Source organism: Drosophila suzukii (assembly GCF_043229965.1).
Source record: "Drosophila suzukii chromosome 2 unlocalized genomic scaffold, CBGP_Dsuzu_IsoJpt1.0 scf_2c, whole genome shotgun sequence".
NCBI classification, from domain to species: domain Eukaryota; kingdom Metazoa; phylum Arthropoda; class Insecta; order Diptera; family Drosophilidae; genus Drosophila; species Drosophila suzukii.
Window position 1 is genome coordinate 10,559,568 of NW_027255896.1, and position 27,999 is coordinate 10,587,566.

At 39.2% G+C, this 27,999-nt stretch overlaps 2 protein-coding genes across 9 annotated transcripts in view; both read right to left on the reverse strand.

Moving 5' to 3' along the window:
- The window catches only part of LOC139354073 (monocarboxylate transporter 9-like), a 253,639-nt gene that overhangs the window by 109,607 nt on the left and 116,033 nt on the right, over positions 1 to 27,999 (reverse strand). The window lies entirely within an intron of this gene.
- Positions 187 to 27,151, reverse strand: LOC139354074 (uncharacterized). Its single transcript, XM_070998325.1, has 3 exons — positions 4,774 to 27,151; positions 425 to 534; positions 187 to 355 (listed from the first exon to the last, which is right to left on the reverse strand). The coding sequence occupies exon 1, from the start codon at positions 12,837 to 12,839 to the stop codon at positions 11,649 to 11,651; it is 1,191 nt and encodes a 396-aa protein (XP_070854426.1). The 5' UTR covers positions 12,840 to 27,151; the 3' UTR covers positions 187 to 355; positions 425 to 534; positions 4,774 to 11,648.

Sequence of the window (27,999 nt, forward strand, 5' to 3'; positions counted from 1 at the left end):
ATATCTTTTTTATCTCTTGACTATATTTGAATCGTAAAATTCTTCAGAATCGTTAGTGACAATAATTTCATTTATAAAATTTCCTTCGTGTTCTTTACATTGTTCAGTGAGCCAACGTTTAAATAAGTTTAACTTCTTCTAATCACGCAATGGAACCCATTTAATTTTAAATATATATACCAGCTGTTGATCAAACAAAAGGAGTGTGTTTATTAAACATCGACTTAATAGTTTTCTGGTTACATTAACAGGACATCCACCAATTTCAGAATAGAAGCTCCTTAAAAGATGTTTTCTCGACGTGATAACTTGCTAGCATCACCGTCACGAAGTAGTCGCACTCTTTCCCATTGATCTGTATATATTAAAATAAACACACATTATTATATATTGAGTTATTACATTTTTTTATTCATTTAAATACCTGGGCTGAACTCAGAGAACCGGAGAACGATTAAAAAAAAATTGTTGATGTTCCTTATCCGTCTTAGCTTTCATGGCCTCGTACTCCGAGTAATTGCTTGGATGAACACTCTAAAATTGTTGAATAGTTTTTTTTTTAATTATTAAGGCTTATTGTTTAGATATATAGGCATGAATAATTGTATGTTCATATTTATGAAACACACGGCATGAATAATTATATATACACACCTAATCATATTAATAGGTACACACATCAACTCTGACTTAAAGGTAACAAAATAAAGATTTATTCATTGTTTCAAACTTAACATTTGTTCTCATTGGTTCTTAAACTATTTGTTTTTAATAAAATAAACTTAACTGTAACATAGGATAATAATATAACATAAAAGAGATCATTTTGTGTTTCAGATACGTTTTCAGTGTGATCATAATAATAGGTACAGTCTCCGTTTCTCACAAGTATCGAGTGAATTATTTTGTAACCAGTGATCTTTTGGTAACTAAAGGTAAGTTAAGTATAGCTCCTGTCAATACCGAGAATTAAATAATTATTTTTTTTTTAGAAAAAATGGGTCGAAATTCTCATTGTACTAAAGAAGAAGCTCGATTGGTTCTTAGTCTGAAAAAAGAAGGCAAATCTTTACGAGTCATCGCCAAATTAATGGACAGGTCTCATAATTTTGTTAAAAATGCATTAGAAAAAAAACCAAGACAGGAAACTTGTGGAAGCCAATAAAAACAACAAAAACCCTTGACCACTACATAGTAACTTTGAGCAAAAAGGACCCATTTAAGTCATCGAAGGCTATTGCAGCCGAAATTGAGAATTTAGTTAGTGCTCCAACTATCCGAAGACGACTACAAGATGCCAACCTACCAGGAAGAATTGCCAAAAAAGTGCAACATGCGCAAAAAAAATATCACCATGAGGCAAACTTTTGCAAGGGACCACAAAGACTGGGTAGGATGCACCGGGGAGAAAAAATGGAGAAACATATTAGGGAGCGGTGAAACCAAGATTAATTTGTTTGGAAATGACTGTGAAAGGAATGTTCGACGCCCTAACGGAAAGGAATTCCATCCACGGTTTACAAAAAAAGCAGTCAAACATGGAGGTGGCAATACAATGAATGGTATGGGGTTGCTTCTCCTGGTACGGCGTAGGTCCAATTTATCAGACTACGAACAAAATGAATGCTGAAGAGTACAAATCCATATTGGAAACAGTTATGGTACCGTATGCTGAGGAAAATATGCCATTACGTTGGGTATTTCAGCAAGATAATGATCCAAAACACACATCAAGGCTGTTATCTAAATTTTTCGAGGACCAAAAAGTTGACGTTCTGAAGTGGCCAAGCCAATCCCCCGATCTTAACCCCATTGAAAACTTGTGGGGAGACTTAAAAAAAAATGGCGAGGCATTCATTTTCAAATAAACAAAAGTTATGGGAAGGTGTCCAAAAACTGTGGTGTGAGACACCAGTAGAGACCTGCCAGGCTCTTATTAAAAGTATGCCAAAAAGAATAGCAGTAGTGGCCAAATAGGGGTGGATACACCCCTGCATACTAAGTAAGAAAATACTAATTTAATAAAACACAAAATGATCTCTTTTATGTTATATTATTATCCTATGTTACAGTTAAGTTTATTTTATTAAAAACAAATAGTTTAATAACCAATGAAAACAAATATTAAGTTTGAAACAATGAATAAATCTTTATTTTGTTACCTTTAAGTCAGAGTTGATGTGTGTACCTATTAATATGATCAGGAGTGTACGTATCACTACAACTATGTATTTATGAAACCGACTTTTATTTCGTAGAAACGTACGGCATTTTTGCGCGTGCATACGGCATTTTTGCGCGTACAAAATACCTGTTGGTTTCATGAATAATAAAGTAAGATAAAACTCGCAAATATGTACATATGTAAATAATATTTGCATATATTAGGTTGTCAAAAAAGTCTTGCGGTATTTTCGCTAGTTGTCACTGCAATCGCGTAGTTCTAGTTTTATTCGTCGCATCGGGTCATGATATACCTTTTTGGAAAGCTTTTTTCACTTTTTTTTAAAGTCGTTCGTGAGTTAAGCGTCTCAAACATGGATCAAGATAAAGAGAAAATACGGCATATTTTACAGTACTACTACGACAAAGGCAAAAATGCATCTCAAGCCGCCAATAAAATTTGTGCAGTTTATGGACCCGATACAGTGTCCATTTCCACCGCACAATGATGGTTTCAACGTTTTCGTTCTGGTGTAGATGTGGTCGAAGATGCGCCACGTCGTCGAAAATTGCGATAAAATCGCTGAATTGATCGAAAGAGACCATCAGAGAGCAGCCGTAGCATCGATCAAGAGCTCGGCATGAGTCGTCAAACCGTTAGAAACCATTTGAAGAAGCTGGGAGTCACTAAGAAGCTCGATGTATGGGTGCCGCACGAATTGACGCAAAAAACATCTTTCACCGTATCGACTCATGCGAATCGCTTCGGAATCGCAACAAAATCGACGCGTTATTAAAGCGCATGGTGACTGGCGATGAAAAGTGGGTCACTTACGACAACGTAAGGCGCAAACGGTCTTGGTCGAAAAGCGTTGAAGCGGCCCAGGCGGTGGCCAAGCCTAGATTGACGGCCAGGAAAGTTCTTCTGTGTGTTTGGTGGGATTGGCAGGGAATCATCCTCTATGAGCTGCTCCCCTATGTCCCAGCGCTCGATTCGGTAGTCTGCGCTTGGTAGTCTGAAGTTGACCACGAGAGAGTCCTATGAAAATTGACTCTCCTAGTTTTTTGCCAATAGGGAAGCGAGCTTCCTGTAACCTATCAGTAAAAGTACCGCAGGACTTTTTTGACAACCTACAGTTGCGGCAACAAAAATAGCACCAATGTGTGGGCAATTCTTCTTTGTGCTACAAAATGTTCATTTTTTGCAATATTTTTATTCTGTTTGTAGGGGAAATTAGGGTTACATATCGTTTAACTAAAATAAAAGTGGTTACGCCCACAATGCGGAAGGTTTTTAAAACTTCGATACATTTATCAAAAAAGTCGAAAAATTATGCGGCAACAAAAATAACACTAATAATGAGAATCGTCGAATTCTTGAAAATAATGTTTAGTAGTTACCTCAAACAAGAACACAAAAGAATAGCACGCAGAGTGAAAGCCGCATTGACCCCGTAACTGTTAAAAAGTCATGTGCGTGAATGCAAGTAGGTCCAGTTTTATCAAGTTGAATTTTTTTGTAATATTTGTAAGTACGTAAAAAGTTGGATATAACGTACATAAACAAAATTTATGCGCTTGACGTTCAACAAAATCTCCCTAGACTGCAGAGCATGGGTGAATTTGAAGGACGAGTCTTAAATAAGGCCCACAATAAAAAGGAAACCTTTTTTTCTTTTATGGTCTGGCAGCTGAAAATTGCTTATGTCTAGATGAAAAAAACTTAAAATTCACATCAGAAGCAAGTATCATGGTATGGGCATGTTCTCGTACTATAATGATGATACCATATCACAATTTAAACCCATACAGGATCAACATGTTCACATTGATAGCTTAAAAATTATGAAGCTATTTTATGCGTAATAAGAAATAAATTTATTTGGGAAGCTTTACCACGATTATAAACCAAAAACAAGGAAGAACGCTATAGTCGAGTACCACGACTATCAGATACCCGTTACTCAGCTAATGGGACCAAAGGGAAATGGAGATATGCAAGCAGCAAAGCGAGATTGAAATGCGCCACCTACCGGCGGTAGACAGATTTAAGCGTTATGGGCGTTAGAGTGGGCGTGGCAAATTTTTTTTTTGTGGATCATTCGATAGGTATTGATACAATACATTTCAGTTAAAATTTGTATTCTAGCATCAAAACTGTAGGAGCCACCGTTTTGGGCGGTTTGTGGGCGTTAGAGCGGGCGTGGCACTCTGCTGAAAAAAACTTGCGCTGCGCAGGAATCTCAGGAATATTTTTTACCTTAAAATGTACAAAATCATACATTTCAATAAAAAAAAATTTTTTAATCGCGTATTTTTAAGTTTTTTAAGCCTTTTCTTTAAGTGGTGCTATTTTTGTTGCCGCAAAACTTTGCCAATTTTTTTGGTAAACTTATCGAAATTTTAAAAACCATCCGCATTGTGGGCGTAATTTTAGTTTATTTATTTTGGTTAATAGATATGTAACCCTACTTACCCTTACAAACAGAATAAAAATATTGAAAAAAATGACCAATTGGCAGCACAAAGAAGAATTGCCTACACATTGGTGCTATTTTTTTGCCGCAGCTGTACATATACATACATATAAAAAAACGAATATTGGCTTACCTTAAGGTGTTTGTGCAGATTTCCTGTCGATTTATCATTGATTTTTATTGGTTTATTTAGGAACAACACGCACTTGCCGTCCGGCCTTAAAAACTTGGCATTTAATATTAATGGCAACTTTTTCTCAATTATATTTTCTTTTTCTCTTAATTTATATTTTGTTTTGCGCATATGTGAAAATTGCAATGCTAAGGTGACAAAACAAACATAAAATTAAGTATGGCCGAGTTTTGCTTATTTCAATGTCGCAGTCGGATTTAACTGTTTATTATCTGACGACATGAGTAGAAAACAAGGAAGAACGCTATAGTCGAGTACCTCGACTATCAGATACCCGTTACTCAGCTATATGGAGATATGCAAGCAGCAAAGCGAGATTAAAATGCGCCACCTTCCGGCGGTATACAGATTTAAGCGTTATGGGCGTTAGAGTGGGCGTGGAAAATTTGGATCAATCGATAGGTATCGACTAGACCAATACATTTCAGTTAAAATTTTTTATCTAGCATGAAAATTGTGGGCGTCACAAGTTTTCGCGGTTTGTGGGCGTTAAAGTGGGCGTGGCAAACTTTTTTTTGGGTCAATCGATAGGTATTGATGAGAACAATACATTTCAGTTAAAATTTTTATTCTAGCATCAAAACTGTAGGAGCCACAGTTTTGGGCGGTTTGTGGGCGTTAGAGTGGGCGTGGCACTGTGCCGAAACAAACTTGCCCTGCGTAAGAAGCTCAGGAATCTGCACGCCAAATCTCAATAGCCTAGCTCCCATAGTTTCCGAGATCTCAGCGTTCATCCGGACGGACAGACAGACGGACAGACGGACAGACGGACAGACGGACATGGCTAGATCGACTCGGCTAGTGATCCTGATCAAGAATATATATATACTTTGTGGGGTCGGAAACGCTTCCTTCTGCCTGTTACATACTTTCCGACGAATCTAGTATACCCTTTTACTCTACGAGTAACGGGTATAATAAAATGAAATGTAATGAAATGATGGTGTATTAAAATCTGTACCTAGGTAAGGAAAAATGTAGCCAATTATTTGTATACCTAGGTAAAGTAAAAGGTACCATTTAATTGTTTCCAGGTACCTACCTAGATACAAGTATATAGGTAAGTCCCAACACTGATCATTTTATTAGTCCGAACAATTCTTGAGTACTGCCCTCGTGTCTGAAGACCTTAATGCGGAGTACATATAGTCTGGATTGAGTCTGGACCAAGAACTTTTTAATATTTCCTTAAGGAAAATTACTGTAATATAACCCTGGTAGTACCATCCTACTCTCGTATACTACCTTTATTTAACTTACTCTTATAAGCAAAACGTAGACCTATGCTAGGACCTCGTTCATTCGGAATCTTATTTATGGTGAAGTGGGGAGAACCGAGTTACTCGGTAGCCTACACTTTAATGTGCCAAATACATTTATTAGAAACTATATTCCACTGGTTTTATATAACGAAGATGTTCGTATGACTTCGTCATGGGACTTCGGGTCTTTTTTACTCAGCTTCGGCGCGCTTTTTTGCTGCTGCGGCAGAGATTATCAGTGCAAAACAGAGAAAAGTCAGGCTTCAGAGCGTTGCGCGCCACCCTGCAAGCATTTTCTATCGCGGAAGGCTCTATTAAGTGTCTTCAAGAAGATGAAAACGATCGTCCGCGATATCGCATATCGATCCGAATGCGATATCGCCGAAGTAACTTCTGGAAGTGTCGCCGAAGTCACTCATAGAAGTGCCGCCGAAGTGGCACATTTCTTCCCGATGGGAGTCACTTCCGCGATCCGATTGCGATATCGCCGAAGTAACTTCTAAAAGTGTCGCCGTAGTCACTTCTGGAAGTCACTCCGAAGTGACTTTACATTTGCTTGTAGAAGATATCCAGAAGAGTCTTTCCCAATTGGAAAAACTTGAATAAAAACATATTTTTTTATACTTTCAATATTTTCATTTATATTTATGAGGGATTTGTCCGCTTGTATACAAGGTCACTGGCATGTAGGAAATTTTGCTGATCAATGTTATTTAGGTCCAGCTCCGTCGACATAAGAAATTTATTAATAACCATTTCTAAAGGAAACCGAAACCAAAATTATTTTTTGCTCAGTCAAGGTAAAAATAAACTAGAAGACATTACCTTTTACAATGAAATATGTTGAGAATCGTTGGATCCGCAGTTACACGCCAAGTAATGTCCACAGCTAGCTTGTCCGTAAATAGCTTTAAATAATCGTACAGCTTACGATAAGCACTTAATTTCGCACCCTTTGTTGAGGGGGATATTTAAATATGTTAAGCAATCAATATAATTTAGAAAAAACAAAGCAATATTTTTAAAACGCACAAAATTGATACAAAACCGCACTGTACACAGACAAATCGCGCAACGAAATGACGCTCAGGCGCAAAATAATAGCGTGGGTCAAAAGAAAGGCCAAACAATTTTCAGAAAAAAGGGGTAACGGAAAATTACCGCGACCTCTTTTTATGTCTTGTTTTTTTTTCCATTAATTTTGTTTTTGTAAAATGTGTACTATCGTCTATCTATCGCGCAGAAGTGACTTAAAAGTTACTTCTACGCGACACATGTATATTTTGTTTTTGTAAAATGTGTACTATCGTCTTTCTATCGCGCAGAAGTTACTAAGAAGTGACTCCTGGACGACAGGCGATAGAAATATCGCCCTTTTGCTTGCAGGGTGTAGGTCTAATTACGTCATGCATGAAGAATTTTTGAGTACTTTTCAATGATTATAATAGATTATATCACCTAACTTCGACTACCACCATAAATCAATAATATTATCCTAGACTAGCAGCTAATTAGTATTATTATACGTATCTTGACTATTTGTATTTTGTCTTGCATGTGTTTTAATTGTCTATTGTTATAATAGATTTACCTATGGCCGCTATTTCGTTTTAAAGCCCAACAGGGAATAGGGCTCCGCGCGTAAAAAGAATTGCTTGGTGTCGTAATGCAGTTATTCCATGCAATTGTTCGGCTCATTTATTAAAGCAATTTTTCCTTAGACTATACAATTTTACGAAAGTGCGAGCAAGACAGACATATGTAAGCTTTAATCGGCACTTAACGAGCAAAATTGACAAAATTTCCTCTATAATTTAATACTTGCACCGATAGGCCAATGAGCAAAATTGTATCTTAAAAGTAAATTTTGATCATTTAAGAGCATTAGAGCTGCAGTGTCGAGTATAAAAACGAATATTATGATTTTTGCCTGTTTTTTTCAGCTTCTTGCAGCCAAGCAGCGTTTAATCTATTCTGTTGGGACCAAGAAATAACACTGCTACTTATTAATGAAGACCTTGCTATATAATAACATTCAGGAAGAAACTATTAATTGCCTATAATTTTGTACCTATTTAGAAGTTCATAATTATCATCTAGTTAAAGTTAGTTAAGTTTTAAAGTTTAAAGTAAACGTTTAAATGCTAATGTGACCATGCCTGCTTTGTCCCTTTTTAAGCCTCTAATAAATGTTGTAGTGAATGAGCTAAGCAATGCCGTGGAATAACCGCATAATGGCCAAATGTTTGAACTGAGTGCATCAACTACCGAAAATCTTTAAAAATGTTACCTCTATACAGACTTTAGCGTTGTGGCCGTTAGAGTGGGCGTGACACAAGCGGATCACAAACTACAAACTAATTTCGGTTTCTATGCGTACAGTTTTAATGGCTGAATTTTTGGCTCCGCCTCTTGAATTCATTAATAGCGACTACAAAGATATGTTGCATAAAGAAAGGTTGTAACGCGATCTACTAGTAATATGTGTATTTAATGACAGAAATCGAATCATCAACTCGAGATAAGAAATAAAATAGGTACGATATCAGGCTAAATCCTTTTTCAGCGCGGTACTTAGATGAGCTAGGGAAATGCCAGAAAATATACCACATTTAGCGAGTGAATTTCAATGAACGCCGTTAGCCGCGGCCCGAAGAATAAGAAATTTTATCTTTGGCGGTGTTCGTGCAAAAGCGGTGTGGAAATTATAAAATTAAAATGGAAGGAAAACCCAAAAATCGACTGCAGGAGGTCAGCGCAGATAAAAAAGAGCTCCTATTCCAAGCTGTTGTATATTATTGTCGGACTTCACCGACAGGAAGCAGTACCACAACAGGGAAAGCCCGCAAAATAGTTGAAGTGCTGAAGGAGATCCACTAGAGGATTTCAGTTTGAAGGAACATGCCTAGTATAACTACGCTCCCTACATGGACATCCTGCCGGGCGTGTCCTCGCAATGAAAGTAAGTTCGGGCCAAAAGAATTTGGTTACGTTGTACTAATAGAAGTATCTTTTTATCAAAACTACCAGAATCCCAATCCGGCTCTCACTGGCGAAGCATCCGTAGGACGAAAAGGAAGATTTACACTGCGAATTTACATAAATAAAAACATTCGTTGAACATTCCATTTATTTTTGTTTTAATTGCTTTGTGCACCAGCAGACTGTGCTTTTTTAAATTGCTCCAATTGGCTTAAAAATCAATACCGTTGGTATAAATGAAATTGACCCTAAATTCGTCAAAATTCTTCTACCTCGTTTAATAATCATTATAACTCACATTACCAATAGCTCTTTAATGACATCAACATTTCCAACACAATGGAAAACGACGAAAATCTTACCAATTTCTAAAAAATAACGATTGCAGGGCCTATCTATCCGTTTGCCCTATTTTTCAAAAGTATTCAAAAATCGGATGGTGAGTCCGATAGCTATATTTATGGAACACATGCGAATCAATCCGGTTTTTAAGAAGCACGGAAGCATAGGGCGAATCTGTTGTTATAAGATGTCCCTAGTTGTTCACGGCTCTTAATGGGGCAGTTTAGCTTCGGTTTATTTCGCTTGATTTTAACATAACGATCCATGTCAGTCTGTATAGCCGGATCCACTTGTTGTATTTTGTTAAAGCCAATATTGGTCCTCGTACTTACAATTGGATTTGTAACTTTAACGGCGTTGCAAAATTGACAACGCTTCCGGTATCGAGCTGTTGGTGACGGTGACCTTTGTTAATAGGTAAATTGACGTGAATTTCCATAAACCAAGAACTATGAGCTTACCTTTTAATAATACTATTTGTTGAAATTAACGCAAATGCAATTTAGATCAGCTTTCTGGCCGACGCTGCACAGTGGTCGGACTTGTATGGAAGTATGCGACAAAAATAGTTGCGCTTGACTTACAGGTCTATAATTTTAACCGTATGCTTATAAAATTACCAGAATACTATTTTCAAAAAATGGGCATGGTCATAAGCCCCTACGCCTTTCCACAGCTATTTATGTAAATTAAATTATTCAATTAAAAGTAAAAGCAATTTTTAAGTGCATTGTTTTTAATTTATTTGTATTTAAATGATAAGTAATAAATAAAATCGTGAAAATAATTGTTTTAAAAACATTTGTTGATCAAATAACATAACCGTGTTTCCATCGTTTTATTAGCCACTACCACAAAACGTTGGTCTGTCAACTATTAGCCCCATTTGGATCCTGCGTTTTTGTATCTGCAGATTGTCTGTATCAATCGCAGATCTGACTTGCCACGATATTACGTCTAAACGATATGATACATGGAGAAAATATTCAAAAAATCGTATGTAAGCGTGTAGAGGTGACAAACCGTTTTTTGTGAACTTTTTTGCTCTAACAGTTTTCTATATTGTTCATTTCAATTGGCTTGACTTCGCATATATAACATTTTGTTGAAGACGTTCCACTCAATACATTGCAAACTTTAACGTCCACCATTGTGAGTTGGAGATAATTGGATAATTTCCTTCAAAAGTTGTGTTAACTAATTTCTCTATTTGCGCTTTTTATAATTCTCCTCATTATCATCACCAATTGAGTAGATTACTTTTTTAATTGAAACCTTATTGGTCTACAAAACTGAGTCGATGATGGCCTTTCATGATGGTTTCTTCCATATAATTATTGGGTTTGGCGACTATGTCACCAGTTGGAGAAGCATTTAAGAAGTGACAAATATTAAATTGTCTCCGAATTTTTATTGAAAAACCTGCTTGTATTCGCTATGACCTGTGCTACCATCCAAAACCCCATTTTTCAATCAAGGTGAGTGTCTTCACTGAAACGCTTTTGATTTCATTGACAACATCCGTTTGAAGATTTAATAAACGTGATGCTGTATGATCAAGTGGGTTTTATAATTTAGCTTGAGCATCCGATTCCATTACTTTAACGTTACTTGGATGGCTAAATTTCTTAGCATGTAAAACATTATCATAGCTTGCTAACAAGTTGTGCGGAAGCTTCGAATTGACATAACGTCGAATCAGTGAATATTGATTTTTGGTTAAGTTTGCATCCATTAAAAGACCAACCACTTCTTTAGCATCTGCTTCAAAATAACTTAGGCGTTCTTTTTTGGGCAGTGTTCCGTAAAGCATTTGCAGGGGACTTATCGATATCAGATATTTTCGACTCGGCGAACTCAGTTTTTGGACGCCTGCGATTTTTAGCATCTTTCTTCTTTTCGGGTTTTTCTATTACCTTGAAGCTCTCTGCAGAACACGCACGGCTGCAGTTTTGCGTTGCAGCGACTCCAGGAGGTTGATGCCTTCGGGCTCCAGTAACGCAGTTAGGAACTCTTTAATTTTGTTGGTAGCTCCAACGAAGTTTTTTGCATTGTCCCAGTAGATGTGTTGCTGCTATCAACGCCGGGCAATGAACCTTCGAATGCAGGACAAGAAAGAATTAGTTCTTAGCTCAGAAACTGGATCGATGTGGGTAGCTTTCGTCGCAAAGCAAACAAAGATTGAAGCGTAAGTTTTATAGGGTGGCTTGCATCGAATTTTGTACGAGGTCAGGAAGGGCCCGCAGAACTCATCTCCTGACACCAGATATGGGCGCTCGCCGTACAGTCGATTCGAAGGGAGATTTCCCATGATGTGTGACATGAGACGAGGCTTGTAGTGGAAGCAGTGAGTGCATTCCAAACCTCCTCGCGAAGTAACGAAAGCAAAACCCTCGCTCCTGCGTGTAATGTGGAACGATGGATGAATTCGGCGTACAACCTGGTAAAGCGATGTTGCTGATTATGATTTAGCTCGTTCGCCGACACGTGAACTACCTCTCGAACAGTTGAATTTCTAGCTGCAGGGATCCTGTTAAACACTCGATAAACAAAGGAAAGGGTACGCAAAGTACGAAAGTATGATGATAATCGGTTGATAAGATCATCTATAACGCTAGGTATCACAATATTACTCGAAGGATTATCATAAAGGGGTGGATTCAATGGATTAGGCAGGCATGGCCATTCGCTTTCCGACCCTTTCAGGAAGTCGGGTCCCGTGAACCACATTTTGTGCTGAAGGTCCTTTACTGAGCATCCTCGGGATATGGTGTCTGCGGGATTTTTGCTTGTTGATACGTAGCGCCATTCGACGTCGTGTGTGTATGACTGCAGCTCAGAGATCCTGTCAGACTCGAAAGTTGGCAATTGAGATGAATGCATTCCAAGCCACTGTGGAACGGTCTTTGCGTCGGTCCAAAAATATACCTTTGAGATGTAAGGCTTGAGCTTGTGTTTAAGTTGGTACGTTCTGTTAAGCAGTGCCGCTGCCCAGAGTTCCAGCTTTGGGATCGACAAGGGTTGAATCGGAACGAGTCTTGACTTTGCAACTAGTAAGCTGGTCGTTTCGACGCCATTGATTACACTGCGAACGTAAGGACAACATCCGTATCCACGTTTGCAGGCATCTGCAAGCCCGTGAAGCCCACTCTGGTATTTGTGTAAGGTTGATACAAAACGTGGCAGTTTTTCCGTTCTCTGTTCACTGTTTTTCAAGTTGCCCCATACGATACCAAGATCGTTGGGAATCAGTTCATCCCACGAAAGCTTCCGCATAACTAGATCATGAATAAACATTTTGCAATTCATGATGATGGGGGCGGTAAGTCCAAGCGAGTCGAATATCCGAAATACTTCAGAAAAGACCGTCCGTCTAGTAGAAGTCTCAGAAGTCGAATTTGAATTGGAAAATGAATACATCGTCAGATGGTTGCCATGCTAATCCAAGCATTTTCGTTGATTTTAATTCTTCCAGCTGCATTGAAACCTTGCCGTCTGATGAATTGCCCAATATTGATGAACTGCTATTGAATTTGGTCATCGTCAATCCGGCCTTACCTAGTAGGTTTGAGACTTCCTATTTCTTTTGTAGTGCGGTGTGCAGATCATCTGCTTCTGTTAAAAAATCTACATATAGATCGGTTCGTATTACTGTGGCTGCGAGAGGATAATCTAGCTCGTTCAAATTGACTATATGAAGCAAAATACCAATAGCGAGAAAAGGAGATGCTGAGACAACGTAGGTTACCGTATTCAGCTGATATACCTGTAGAATGTCAGTATCGTTCTCTCTCCAGAGAATATGCTGAAATTTCTGTCCCGCTCGTCGACTAAAAATTGACGGTACATCTTTGAGATGTCACCTGATAAGGCGTAACGATGGAGGCGAAATGAAAGAAGTGTCGTAATTAAGTCTTGTTGGATGGTATTGTATTGTAAGTATTGAGTTCAACGTTTTCGCGCTGGTATCAAACACTACTCGTAGTTTTGTGGTCAAGCTCTGCTACGGCACACAGTGGTGGGGAATAAAGCAATGGAGCTTTCCCTTTATCAATGCTTTTCATGAGTGACATGTGCCCTGTGGTAATGTATTTACGTATAAATTGAACATGAGATTCTTTTAAGGAGGCATCTTTGTTTAATCTACGTTCAAGTAGGAAGAAACCTTTGGCGGCAGTGTCGTACGATTGACCTAATGCTTGCGGTGATTCCTTAAATGGAAGTCGAACTGTAATGCGATTGTCAGAACCAATGGCAACGGTGGTTTCGTAATGCTGTTCACAGACCCTTTCTTCTTCGGTAGACGTTTGTCGTGGCGTTTGATAATCCTCTACCTTCCAAAAATGTGAAACAATTTCATCTAGAGATGTAGGTAGGTAGTAGGTAACATTAAACTTCCACCAATAACCCAACCAAAGCACATATTGATGAGCGTGGGCATATTTGTACCCATCGTGCACTTTCCAACTCGGATGTCTTCGTAGAATCCTTCAATTCCGATCAGAATGTCTATCTTTCTGGGTAGATAGAAAGTTGGATCAACTAGGACGATCCCCTCTGGCAAGTTCCATTCGGTGACATCAAGGCCGCTACTAGGTTGCTGTGCACAAATGGATGCGATCACTGAGAAATTCGATGTCCTTTTAAAGTCCGAAACTCATGATTTGTGGGTGGTGTGTACGTTGTAATTGATTTGCCACGAGGTGTCCGAAATACCACTGATAGCTTGACTGACGCGGCATTTTGATAACTTCAGACGTTTGGCAGTCTCCTCCGTGATCAAGTTTAACTCCGACCCTGAGTCTAACAACGCTCATACTAACTGAAACTGACCGGTTCCATCCTTGATTTGGACTACCGCTGTTGGTATGAGACTCTTTCTTGCGGTACGTGCTAGAAGAGAAACCTGTGGGGCTCCTGGCTGAAGAGCTGCTGCCTGACTATGATGCGAAACCGTTGAAATACCTCTGATAGATGCGGTATGATCTTGTTTGGTTGAGAATTCATGTAGAAGAGTGTGATGTGCCGTTGGGCAGACCCTGCACCTTGAATTCGACGGGCACTCGTCTACGGTGTGAGATTTTCGTGAACAGTTGAAGAAGAGGGATGCCTTTTTACGTGTTCCTTCCGTAAAGCTAAGTTTAATTTAGCAAAGGACTTGCAGAGAGATATGTATGGTTAGCTGAGTTGCAGTAAACGCAGCTGGCCTGGGTAGTAACAAATGACTTTGACGGCGACCTTTGAGAGAACCAGGGTGATCATAATCGCATTCATAATATCATTCGCACTGCCCAAATATAAGAGAGACCCTCAAATAGCTGACGATGTATCGATTAGACACTGAAGTTCTTCCGCATCTGCCTTGACGATCGCTGGTTGGTTAAACAGATTGGTAATGGAGTCTAGAAAGATAAGTACGCTATTAAAGCTCCTTAAGTCGATCAAATGCCTTGGAGTAATTATCGTCTGATACTTGATACGCCCTTACTACTTTAAGTGCTGGTCCTGACAAACAATTTAACAAATAATTGAATTTGTCGATCTCAGGAATAAATGGATCACTGTGTACAAGATTTATGAATGCGCCCTCGAATCGTTTATAATTGCTGTAGGTACCGTCGAAGTGTGGCAACTTTAAACTCGGCAGTCGGGAGTGGTGCGTGCTTGTAGTTGTGTTGAGAAAACTAGAGTAGTAGAAGCTAGAGCGCCGTAGTTTGTTGATAGGTGATTTTAATTTGCTTTTTGTTTCTACAAATAACATTTCGCCTACGTCGCGTCCGTCATCGTCGAAATCTAACTCTACGATTCTGCTTTGCAACTGAGATTGCTGTTGAAAGTATGACTCGAGAATTTGTACAATGCAGTCCAGAGATTAAGCTGTTTCCTTTGAGTTGAGTAGAGGGAATCAAAACCTAAAGTTCAGCTCGGCGTTAGAAATTGACAAATGCGTATACACAAATTTCAGCAAAAGCTCCCTGAGCAACGGTAAAGCTTATGCATGCACAGATTTATTTTCAGTGGTATGCGAATAAGGCGACAGAGATAAATAAAGAGTATGCAGTGTGTATGTGTGTGTGTGTGTGCGCTGCAACGTAGTTCTTCGTCCGCTTAGCTGTGTGGATGTTGGCCACGGCACGTTGTTGCAAATCGCTGATTGGGAGAGGGATGAGGAGTTATGTAATCCTGGGCGCTTTGGTGGTCCAGCGATGATCCGGAGTGTGGTTGACCTGTGCTCAAATAGGCGGACAATGCTTCTGATGTCTCTCCGTTGATTCCGTTGATGATGTACTTCTTCGATGTTTCGTTGCCGCTGAAGTCGCCCGTTGGTTCCCGGTGCGATGCGATAGACACTTAAATGAAATCTACGAGGGGAGGTCCGATAAGTACTTAGCCTCAACGCCCGATGGCGTCACTATCGCTAGAGAAATTTACTCTCGTGTAGAACATTCTGGTTGACGGCTACTGTAGAAATTTCTGCCGAATCGGACGCGTAGTTTTGTTTTGACTGCGTGTGGAATCGAACGTGTCCGCGGATTTTACAAAAATGGAGAAAGAGCCATATCGGTCTGTGATTCGATTCTTGTTTTTGGAAGGGAAATCGCACAGCGAAATCAAAGAACGCTTGCATGCTGTGTACGGTGACTTTTCTCCTTCGATGGCGACCGTCAAAAATTGGTTTAACGAGTTTCAACGTAGTCGCACGTCGGTTTTTGATGAGCCACGCCCAGGTGTCGAAAACGGCTACCACGGAGGATAACGTGACAAAAATCCACGATCTCGTATTGGCAGACCGCCGATTGATGATACGCGAGATACATGCCTACCGTCATGTCAAAAGACCGCGTCGGTCATATCCTCATGAAATTTTGGGCATGAGAAAGCTGTCGGCGCGATGGGTGCCGCGTTTGCTCACTCCGGACAACAAACGCAACCGTGAGACCACTTCAGAGTAGTGTTTGACGCTGTTTAAGCGCAATCCGAAGGAGTTTCTGTGTCGTTTCGTGACCGTCGCCGAAACATGGATCCACTGGTACACAACAGCGACCAAGGAACAGTAAAAACAGTGGGCTCCACCCGTCGAACCTGCTCCGAAGAAGGCGAAGACTGTCCCATCGGCCGGAAAGGTGATGGCCACCTTTTTTTGGGACTCACAAGACAAGGTGTGATCTACATCGACTACCTGGAGAAGGGCAAAACGGTCACAGGTCCATTTTTGACTGCGTCCTGTCACGGTCGCCAAAATGTTCGATCGCTCCCGAGCTTGTTATTGTTCACTGGGCGCAGTAAAAGAATGAAGATTAAACGGTTGAATTTGGTTGCAGATAAGTGTTAGAAAAAGACGCGTTCGGTGCGTGCCAAAATCAAGTGCAAGAACTGCAAGAGTTGCGGTAGGTCAGCTGATAAGCCACGCTTTTTGCAACACTAGAACACAGTAGTTGCGATGCGTTAGCTACAGATTACAGAGTTACCACATAGTAACAATAGGTATTTTTTATATTACGTTAGCTTTGAACTGTGTCCAGACAGTAGCTTAGCGGAACCCAATTGAGTAAAAGCTGCTAACACTCCTAGAAAGGGATATTTGTTGTTTAATTTTTGCCGCTCAAATTGGATTGAAAATGGCGTGCCTTTATTAAGCAGCAAGATGTGAAAAAATATTAAAAATTGCGTGCCTTTACTAATAAGCACGAAGTGAAAAACTATTTAAATAAGAGGAGGCCTAAAACGAGAGCCCAACTACATAAATGAAGGGGGCCAAGAAAAAGGTATGGCAGTTGAAAGCCTCCTGTTCCGCGTCGACCGATTGCAAGAGTTGTAAGGAACAAACCGGCAACAAGTCTTTAAGGAATTCCATATACTACTGGCAGGTGCAGCCACTAATGGTACTGGCAACTAATAGAGGACAAGGTAGAAGACTACGATTTTGACTACTATTTACACAGGAGATGAAACCAGAGTTTTGCTCTACCGGAAGCGACCTTATGAAAGTCAAGAAATTAATGGAACGCAAGCAAGGGCATACCGGCAGTCAAGTAAAAGCTCTAGTCTGGTATAAAAGACCTTAGCCGATTAGAGAAGAGAGGAGGACCGAACCACCGCTGCCAGTGAAATCAAAGAACGTGGTGGGGATCAACCATAAGAGCGACATTCGACATACTGTGATGTCTGTTAAGATGTACGAGCCATCCGCTCAGAGGAGTAGTGACAAATAGCATAATTTGGGAAAAGTAATGATGCAATAGAAATGTGTTATTCAAACCAATCAAAAGTAAACTTATGCATAGGCAAAGGCCGATAGCCCCATACAAATCAATTTGAGAAAAAATGAAATTAAAAACAATAAAAATGTATTGAAATACACTAAAATAAATCGAATTGATAGACAAAGTGCGAATCATGATAAGCAACTAGAGAAGATTGGTCTCTCCACTGTTGTTGAAGACGTCGCATGCCTCTGGAATAAAATATATATATATTTCTTGTTTAAGTACATAAGTAGAATGAAGAACAGCAGTATTTTTGGAAAAAGAATTCAAAACCTTGATATGGAGTAGGCTAACAACAATGACATAACTTTCGACGGACAACCTTGACAATAGGGGATCGTTTTGCACGGCCCGCGACGATCCATTTGGCACACGAACGCGTTAAGGGAAGGGAATATGGTCGAAATACCGCCCCATCGTACTACGAGCAAGCGAGAGCGAAGCTTCGTAATTTAAAAGGTAATAACAAATTTCCTTTCAATATTCGCTTAGAGCAGCTGATTACACTAGATTACAAAACAATATTTTGAAAGTGCCCCAAGAAGAATGACGGTAGTTCTTGGATCATAAAATAGAAAGCTAAAAAAGTGATGTAATCTATGGACAATTCTAAGCAATATTGCCAAAGAAACTTTGTCTTTTTAATCAGGTTTGACCCTCCCTGTTTGAAAAGAAAAATATTCAGTATTTGGTTAAAAATATCTTAAAATTGATACATTGATATGGACGTGCAAAACGTCGAAACGGAATCAATGGGCAATTTTAAGGAAAAAAAAAATTATTTTTCTTTTGCAATTGCGGAGGGTCAAACGTGGTTTTCGACACATAGTTTCTTTGGAAAAATTGGTTATAAGTGCACCTATGTTGTGTCACCCAAAACGATTTACAACTCTTTTCGTGTCAATACCAATTTTCAGAATTCATGACTTCTAAGATATTTTTGTAAACTTTGTAAGTTTGCCAGACGAGAATTGTGAACGCATTTATTTTAAAATATTGTTGCAGGAAATTAACGTACAAAAGAAAGCCAACTTTTAAGTTTTTGTATTGCTTTATGTATTTGTTAAAAAATGTAAAGCTGAAAGTGTTGTAAAGAGTGGCCTACGCAAGATTTGCGTTTTAAAATCGCTATAAAAAAGCAACGAGTTTATATTTTTCAACTTTTTTTTTTATTGGATAGCCTCAACATTGCGGTTTATGTATGAAACACCACTTCGTTCATATGGCTGCCTCGGCTGGCATTACAGTAGCCCATTCGGTCGACCCAATTGCTAAACACATTTTCGATGGCCCTCAATGGCTTCAATCTCGTGCTTTAAGTCGTCAATCGTCTCTGGGTGGTTGGCGTAACACTTATCCTTCACGGCACCCCACAAAAAATAGTCCAACGTGGTCAAATCGCAGTTGCGTGGCGGCCAGTTGACATCGCCGTTTCGGCTGATTATGCGATTTTCGAACGTACCGCGCAAAAGATCGATTGTGACGTTGGCTGTGTGGCACGTAGCGCCGTCCTGCTGGAACCATATGTCGTTTATGTCTTCCTCTTCCATTCGGGGAAAGAAAGAATGAAAAAAATTCCAACATTCCGCGATAGCGGACACCATTAACGGTTACGGCGGCTTCTTCCTCATTTTCAAAGAAAAACGGCCCAAAAAACGGACTCTCCACTTTGGAAGGAAGTTTTCAATATTTCCCAATTTTCTTCGAGCGTAAACTTAACCATTTCGTAAACCGCAAACCTTCTACTAAATATCTGACACATTGACAATGACAATCGAAATGTCAAAGTCAAAATGATCGATAGTTCAAAAAGCAAACGCTAGATGGGCCACCCTATATATGTCTGCATAGCACAACCCAAAATTCCACGTAAAAGTGTAAAGGATATAATGGTGGAATGGGTCATAAACAATGCTGTGCTTGATATTGAAATGACTGAAGGTATAGGTAAAAGAGCTATACATTTTTTGCGTAAATAAATTTAAACAATTGTAAATGCTAGTCCGAGGGATCAAGTGGTTGAAGAAATTGAAGAAATGATGTAGACCCTTAGTTATGATATTAGTCTTATTCAGTCGTTTCGAAGATGAGACTTTTTTCGGATTAAAAATCCCATGATTGACGAGATAACGTCCTGAGGTGAGCTCTTTTAGTAATGAACGTTTTAAGAAAATGTTAAGGGTGTCCAAAGATCAGTTTTTAATTTTGTTGGATCTAATAAGAAACCACGTAATATTTTAATCGACTGGAACCAAAATGACTTGCAACTAGCAATAGTTTTGTTTCGACTGGACTCGTCAGGGAACAGCTCTTCCGTAAGAAAAATCTCTACAATATTTGGGGTCGGTGATGGTTGGACGTTAGCACCGTTCACGGAACGAGTGTTTACTGCCATTTTGCGACTTTCAAGGCCTAAAAGAGAAGAACGCGAGGAGAAAGTTTCATAAACCAAATCATGAAAGGTTGGCCCTACTGCATTGGCTATATTGATGGCAGCGAAATAAAACTATTTGAAAAGCCTCCAAAAAAGCATGAAGTGTATAACTCGCGCCATCGCAAATATTCTGTAAAGATGCAAGCTGTATGTGACCACAAACTCCGAATTCGAAATGTTGTAATAGGAAGTCTCGGTTGCTACCACGACTCTAAAATTTTTAAAAATTCAATAATTGGAAAGCACCTTAAAAAACATTTTTGTGGAAATCAGTGGATTGCAGGCGAATCTGCCTACCCACTTTCGCTAGCCGACATCTCAGCCCAGGTATCTCTTTGCGATTGGGTTATGGTGTGCTGTGTAATTTATAACATTTTGCTGACTGATCACGATATACCGGACCAACACGAGCATCTAAATAAGTTCTAGAACAGCAATGAACCAGAAAGAGGAAATACCCGAAATTCTGTTGCCGCCGAAAATAAAAGGAATAACTTGTACCACCTGATGTTTGAACAATAAACAAAATCTTTTTTTTAAGATTTATTTTTCATTTCAAACTCCATCTTTAAAATTCGCTAATTTCACTTCCAGTGTTTTCAAATCGTTGTCCAAGCGCTTTTTCGGTTGTCTAGTTCTATGGCCAACATAAACTTCTCCCTTTCCAGAGCAAGCATATCCTGCCTAAATTTCATTCTTTCAGAGTCCATTTCTATTAGTTTCGCCATTGCAGTTTTGTCTGTCTTCCGTTTAGATTTACCTTCAACGGACAGATCCGAAGCGATATCTATATCAACTTTTTTATTTATTATTTTCGCCAACAGTTGGTACCTTAACTGGCTACTTGTCTATTACTAAACTAAATACTAAGGGACGAAAGGTAATTGTAAAGGGTTTTCTTAATTCATTCTCTGGAGGAGCATGGGTTTAGCCGCATGAGAGATGGAAGTTTGTTCCAGTAGAACAAGGCTCTACACAGAGGCTCATTAAAAGCATAGTTAGCTCTATAGGCCGGAATAAAAAAAGGTTCAAATGACCTTAAAGAACTACCAGGTACGGAAAAGCTTATGCTACTCAGCAATGCAGGACAGTCTATTTTGGAAGACAGCAGGTCACAAATAAAAACTAGTGCGCTAGTTGTTCTACGTTCTTGTAGGGAAGAAAGGTGCACCAGACGACATTTCGCAGAGTAAGAGGGAACCGGGTCATTAAAGTTTAGAGAAAGAAGGGCAAAAGATAGGAATTTTTTTTTAACACGATCAATACGATTGATGTGTGTAGTACCAGTCGAACTCCAGACATACAAAGCATACTCCAATCTAGACCTAATAAACGAAGAAAATAGGCTTAGTTTCGTGTACGGATCTTTAAATTGCGTGGAATTTCGTCTTACAAACAATTATGTAATTTCGTTTTACAAACAATTATGTAATTTATGTGATCAATGAAAGTTAATTTGGTATCAAACATAACTCCTAGGTCCAGTGATTCATTTCTTAAGAAAAGAATATGGGAACTAATGGAATACGAGCTGAGGACATTAATCAATCGTTTGCTGTACCTAACGTAGAAACATTTTGACACGTTCAGAGGCAAATTATTACGAGAACACAAATTTCCCACCTGTACTAGGTCATTTTGAAGAAGTTCACTATCGGAGATTGAATTCACAGACCTAAATATTTTAAGGTCGTCCGCAAACAACAGGAATTCAGAATTTGTTATGCAATAGCTTAAATCATTTATGAAGATGATGAATAGAAACGGACCCAATGCACTTCCCTGAGGAAGGCCAGAAGTTGCCACATACGGGTTTGAGAAAACACCATTGCACTCTACTCTATAAATCCGCCCGTCTAAATAAGATTTAAACCAATTTAATATTGATAATGAAATCTTCTTCTGCAATTTTGCCAATAAAGCATTATGGGAGACTTTGTCAAATGCTTTGGCGAAGTCTGTGTAGACTACATCAACTTGATGATGACTGATAAACGAGTGGATGCAAAAAAGATTGAACGTAGCTAAGTTAGTGGTAGTTGACCTTCCAGGCATAAAACCGTGTTGGTTAGGACTGATGATCCGACCAGCAAGAAAAGTTAGCTGCTTAGCTACAATTCGTTCAATCATTTTTGAGACGTTACTTAGCTTCGCAATTGGCCTATAATTTGAAACAATATTTTTGTAACCAGACTTGAATATAGGAGAAACTGTGGCAAGTTTCCATCTATGCGCAAATACGCCAGTGGAAAGAGACTTGTTGAAGATAATTTTTAGGGGCTCACAAAGAACACCTATACAGTTTTTCAAAATAAATGGAGAAAGGCCATCGCAGTCTAATTTTCCAGAGTCGTTAAAACTCTCAGCCGCCATATAGCAGTCCAAATCAGTAACATCTAAGCACCCAATATTTAGCATCGTGGCAATGGCACTGAGTGAATCATCGTCATTCAACAGCGAGCTCGGTTCAAAGTTAGATGCAAAGTACTTAGCAAATAGATTAGCGACCCCAATATCCGAAGAAGCTGAAAGACTTTCATATGACATATGGGAAGGAAAGTAGGAGGTTGTTCGTTTAGAATTGACAAAGTGCCAGAATGAATTAGAATTGGTAATTAGTTTATACTCTATATCAGCAATATATTGGCTGTATAAGAATTTATTGAGCTGCAGCTACGTTGGAAGGCCTCGGTAGACGAGGTTTGGGATTTACATTTAAATTCTGATTCAATGCATCATCTTTAGGGGGAACGCCTCCAAGAATTTATTATTAAGGCCCTGATATAAGCGCTCCAGGGCTTTCAATTTATCATCGAATTCATCAATTTTAGAATGCGAGTCATTCGCAACCAAACAGCTATCACATTGCCACAGTATGTTTGGATTTAATAAGAGTTTGAGCACATCGTCCGGTAGGGCTACGCAAGAAGTATGATAGGCGCGGTGGCACAAAAAGAACAGCGAACAGCATCCGAGGCGCGAAGCTGGGCCAATGTAACATCGTTATTGCACTCTGGACAGCGGGGAAGTAACATAGCGAGTTTGTTTCAGCAGAGTGCCACGCCCACTCGAACGCCCACAAGCCGCCCAAAACTGTGGCTCCTACAGTTTTGTTGCTAGAGTAAAAATTTTGACTGAAATGTATTGTTCTCATCAATACCTATCGATTGCCCTAAAAAAAGTTTGCCATGCCCACTTTAACGCCCACAAACCGCCAAGCCTGTGACGCCCACAATTTTCATGCTAGATAAAAAATTGTATCTGAAATGTATTGGTCTTGTCAATACCTATCGATTGATCCAAAAAAAATTTTGCCACGCCCACTCTAATGCCCATAACGCTTAAATCTGTCTACCGCTGGTAGGTTGCGCATTTTAATCTCGTTTTGCTGCTTGCATATCTCCATTTAGCTGAGTAACGGGTATCTGATAATCGAGGTACTCGACTATAGCGTTCTTCCTTGTTTTTATTATTTAAACTGCTAATTGTTCGTGCTCGCCTTTTATTGATTCTATTATTTGTAATGCATCAATAAAACTTGTTAAGTTTTCAGCTTTACCATCTTAAACTGGTATAAGCTTGGATGCTGTATTAATAAAATCAATAATATATTGTGCCATTGTTATATTGTTTCTTATTTTATTTTCTGTTATGCTTGAACTATCATCGGAATCTGCAGAACTATCCAGATCTGACATTAAAACAGCTGGAATAGTAAGATTATTTAAATCTTGCTCTTCTATATTAGGATTTGTTTCTGTAAGGTCTTCTGATTCTATTTGGTCAATGTCAGTTTGTTTTGTGGATTCCGGTTCATCACCAGTTTCAACTGCTAGGGAAGTGTTAAGTATAGTCGGTACTGATATGTCCAACTTAAACTTTTGTTTGATTGATATTAAATTAGGTCGTAGTCTGATCAAAAATTTTGATACTCGGGACCAATGATCTTGATTTAATTTTTCTCTCTGGCCATGTATTAGTATTCGTGCTTCATTAAAGCATTTTACTAGAATTTCCACATGTTTTTTAATGGTATTTTTTGAATTGGCCTGTTTTGAGTAAGTGACTTATATGATTTGTCAAAGTCAACTTTTATGTTATTTATCTGCTTATATAATTCATTCCATTCCATTATATTGTGGAGATGAATTATTTCTTAAAGACCATCATTACTATTGTTCTACCTAGTATTGGGTGTTCGTCTACTACTGATCTAACTTGTACCCCTGGGATGGTGGATAGGACAATTCCCTTTTGGGTGCTTGTGCAATGAATTAGTGGAGAAGTATCTAAACTAAATGTTTCAATATATAAATTTTCTAATTCTTACTGATGTTGGTGAAACTAATTGCAGAATTCTTTCATTAAAATGAATGTCCCTATCATATGTGTCTCTAATTGCTTTTAGAGTAGCCATTTTTAGTTAATTAATTTATTTTTATTTATTTATTTTTATTTTATTCCATTTTCTTTAATTTTAAAATTTGATTACAGCATTATTATACCCGTTACTCGTAGAGTAAAAGGGTATGCTAGATTCGTCGGAAAGTATGTAACAGGCAGAAGGAAGCGTTTCCGACCCCATAAAGTATATATATTCTTGATCAGGATCACTAGCCGAGTCGATCCAGCCATATCCGTCTGTCCGTCTGTCCATCTGTCCGTCTGTCTGTCCGGATGAACGCTGAGATCTCGGAAACTATAAGAGCTAGGCTATTGAGATTTGGATTCCTGAGCTTCTCAGCAACGCAAGTTTGTTTCAGCAGAGTGCCACGCCCACTCTAACGCCCACAAACCGCCCAAAACTGTGGCTCCTACAGTTTTGATGCTAGAATAAAAATTTTTACTGAAATGTGTTGGTCTCAAAAAAAAATTTGCCGCGCCCACTCTAACGCCCATAACACTTAAATCTGTCTACCGCAGGTAGGTGGCGCATTTTAATCTCGCTTTGCTGCTTGCATATCTCCATTTAGCCGAGTAACGGGTATCTGATAGTCGAGGTACTCGACTATAGCGTTCTTCCTTGTTTTTTTCCAATATGCAATGTATTGCTAATTTTCGGTGACTACGTCGCGGCGGGGATTGGTAGTTAATGAAAAATCTACATTCACCGGTTCACCTTGACTCACGGTAAAGAAACCCATCATCCACCGCTCGGTGAATACGAGTGTCCCAGAGAAGCTAGCTTGGGTTAAATAGGGATATGTACCAAGTGTCCAAATAATCACACACGTACACGCCTCTCAACAACCCGCACAGCAAACTCTCGCGTGTTTTTCGTACCATTTTTCCCTGGGATGCCACACATTACAACACCCGCCCCATAACTGACCAAAACTATGATTGCAGAATGGATCAGCTTATGGATGCCATTATCAGTCCCTAGAATCATCTTAGTTCTTAATTTTGTTCTGTTGTGTCGTTTTTTTTCCCCCAAAACCCAAACTATTAACGAAGCTGCAGTACCTTTGGAACCAATGCACTCACAAAAACGACTGAGACGCAATACGTTAATCGAAATTTTTTTGAAGTATTTTAGTTTTGATATAGATTTTTGCTAACATATTTTAAAACAGCAAAAACATACTAATGAAGCGCCCAATTAAAATTGTCATACATGATATAAGAAAATACTTTATTTCTCCAAATTGGATTGACAAACGACACGTTTTTAAAGGTTTTAATCTCATTTTTTTTTTTTTTTAATCTGCCAATTTTTGTAATTTTTGATGACTACTTCGCGGCATGTATTGCTAGTCAATTATAAATCTACATTCGCGGAATCGTACCGCCCGGCGAATACAAGTGTCCCAGAGAAGGATATGAACAAGATTGAGTCTGGTGCTTCCAGTCCCCACCTAGGAGAGCTCTCTTAAGTGCACCCTAGACTACCTAGACCCGACCATTGGTCTAGACTGAGAAATTCAGCGTAAAGATTTTGTTTTTTTTTTGTTTTAGTCAAGACTTGCTTGGAAGAACACCCCCAAAGGACAATTTATAAAAATAATAATAGAATAATACTCGTGGTTAATTAAATGCTTCCGAGAACTACTTTAATTAATAAAACAAGTATTATGTAAAGAATATTAAGTTTAATATACGGCAAATCAAATAAATATATTACATCTAAAATATGTACTCCACAATTGTGGTGATAAAATAAATAAATAAAAAATTAACGATACAACATCGGCTTCATAATTTCCACCAAAATCTTGGCCAGGCCCTGGCTAGTGGAACATAGCCAGAAAACTCCCTCGTTTGTTCTGGCTGGCCTGAACCAGTCCGGCTTCCGAGACCTTTCTCTGGCATCGGCAACCGGCGAAAATTTTACTTTCGCGGGATGACTTCTTTTAAATTAAGTAGCAGATAGAATTTAATTAGAACTGTGTTAGCTACATACACTGGCGCTGATGGCCACCTCAGCGACACGACTGCTAAAGGGCCCAAATTTACATCGGGGATGCTGTTACGTACGCCCTTCCCCATACCAAGATTAACCCCGGTAAAACAACTGCCATTAGTTGAGGGTAGGGGCCGTAATGACTAACATCACTGCGATTGATAAAAGCAAAACAGCAAAAACAATTCGACAACTCATGGGTGTCGCGTGGCCAGAACAACGACCACGATCGACCTGCTCGTAACCGTAATCCAGTAAGGTGGCAAAGTGCACCAGCCGGCCATTGACTCCTAAAATAGGGGAAATGGAGAAACAGTACCCCTAGGTGGGAACACCTAGTTAATTCATCCAATATGGGGGCTAGCGAAAGCTCTAGTCCGGTATAAAAGACCCCAGCCAAATGGAGAAAGACAGAGAAATTGTTCTGATCTCTCCATGACGGTGGTCTAGAAGTGCAACTCCCGTCAACACAGACCACGACTGGAAGAAGGCTGGTGTCCAGAAGGATGTCTTGACGTTTCCCTAGGATCAACTTCACCCAGGAGAAAGTCCCGATAACCGGTCCTGCGATCGACCACAATCTGGAGGGAGTCAACCAGCAAAATCCCGAAGGACGAAAATAACTAGTGAACCAAGTGAATGGCCTAAGGACCCCAAGATGGGTAGCAAAACGTCTAAAGTGGCCGGCAGCACCGCCATTGTGATTAACACAGTAGAGATCGTTGACCACCAAGATGATATTCAGGATGTCAACAAGACCATGAAGCTCATCGTTGGACTACTCCTGGTTATAGTGCTCCTTAAGGTTGTAAAGATCTACAAGCGCTCTGTCCAGAGACGCCGCGACCAACATCATGCCCTGGAGAAAGTGGTGACCCACATTGGAGCATAAGCCGAGCCGATACAGTGAAGTGAAACCACCAAAAAGACAATAAAAGCAGCAAAAAGACAATAGAAACAATACAAATAATAATAAATAAATTGCACTCCAATATTATAAACAAAAAAGTGAATCGCCAAAACAATCAAAAACAATTTGCGAGTACATGCATTTCTGAATGCAAGTGTAAACAGAACCCCCAATTACATACGCTGAACAAGAAATTGGAGCTGCACCGACCAGCCCAGCCCGAGCATTGGAACTGACGTGTGCCTCAGTGGAACTCGCATACGATGCATACATACATACATGTCTATACAGCGATAGTGTTATTTTTTTTGTGTAACATAATTTTTGTGTTTTGTTTTTGTAAACCGCCTTCAAGTCTTGCACGTATATATGTATATAAATCAATTATAAACTCTCCCAAAGCCCAGGATCCGGAGCGTCGAGATCTCATCGCCCAGGATTAAAAAGAGGGTAAGTTTGTCGGAACACGGTTCCTTTTCTCATACATACATATATATATATATATATATCCGTGCACCATGATTACATCAGAAGCTTTAGCAAAAACAATAGACACTGATCCACAA

What these genes read in the sequence shown, in the direction of transcription:
- LOC139354074 (XM_070998325.1), bottom strand. Translation starts at nt 12,839, where the DNA reads ATGTATTCATTTTCCAATTCAAATTCGACTTCTGAGACTTCTACTAGA.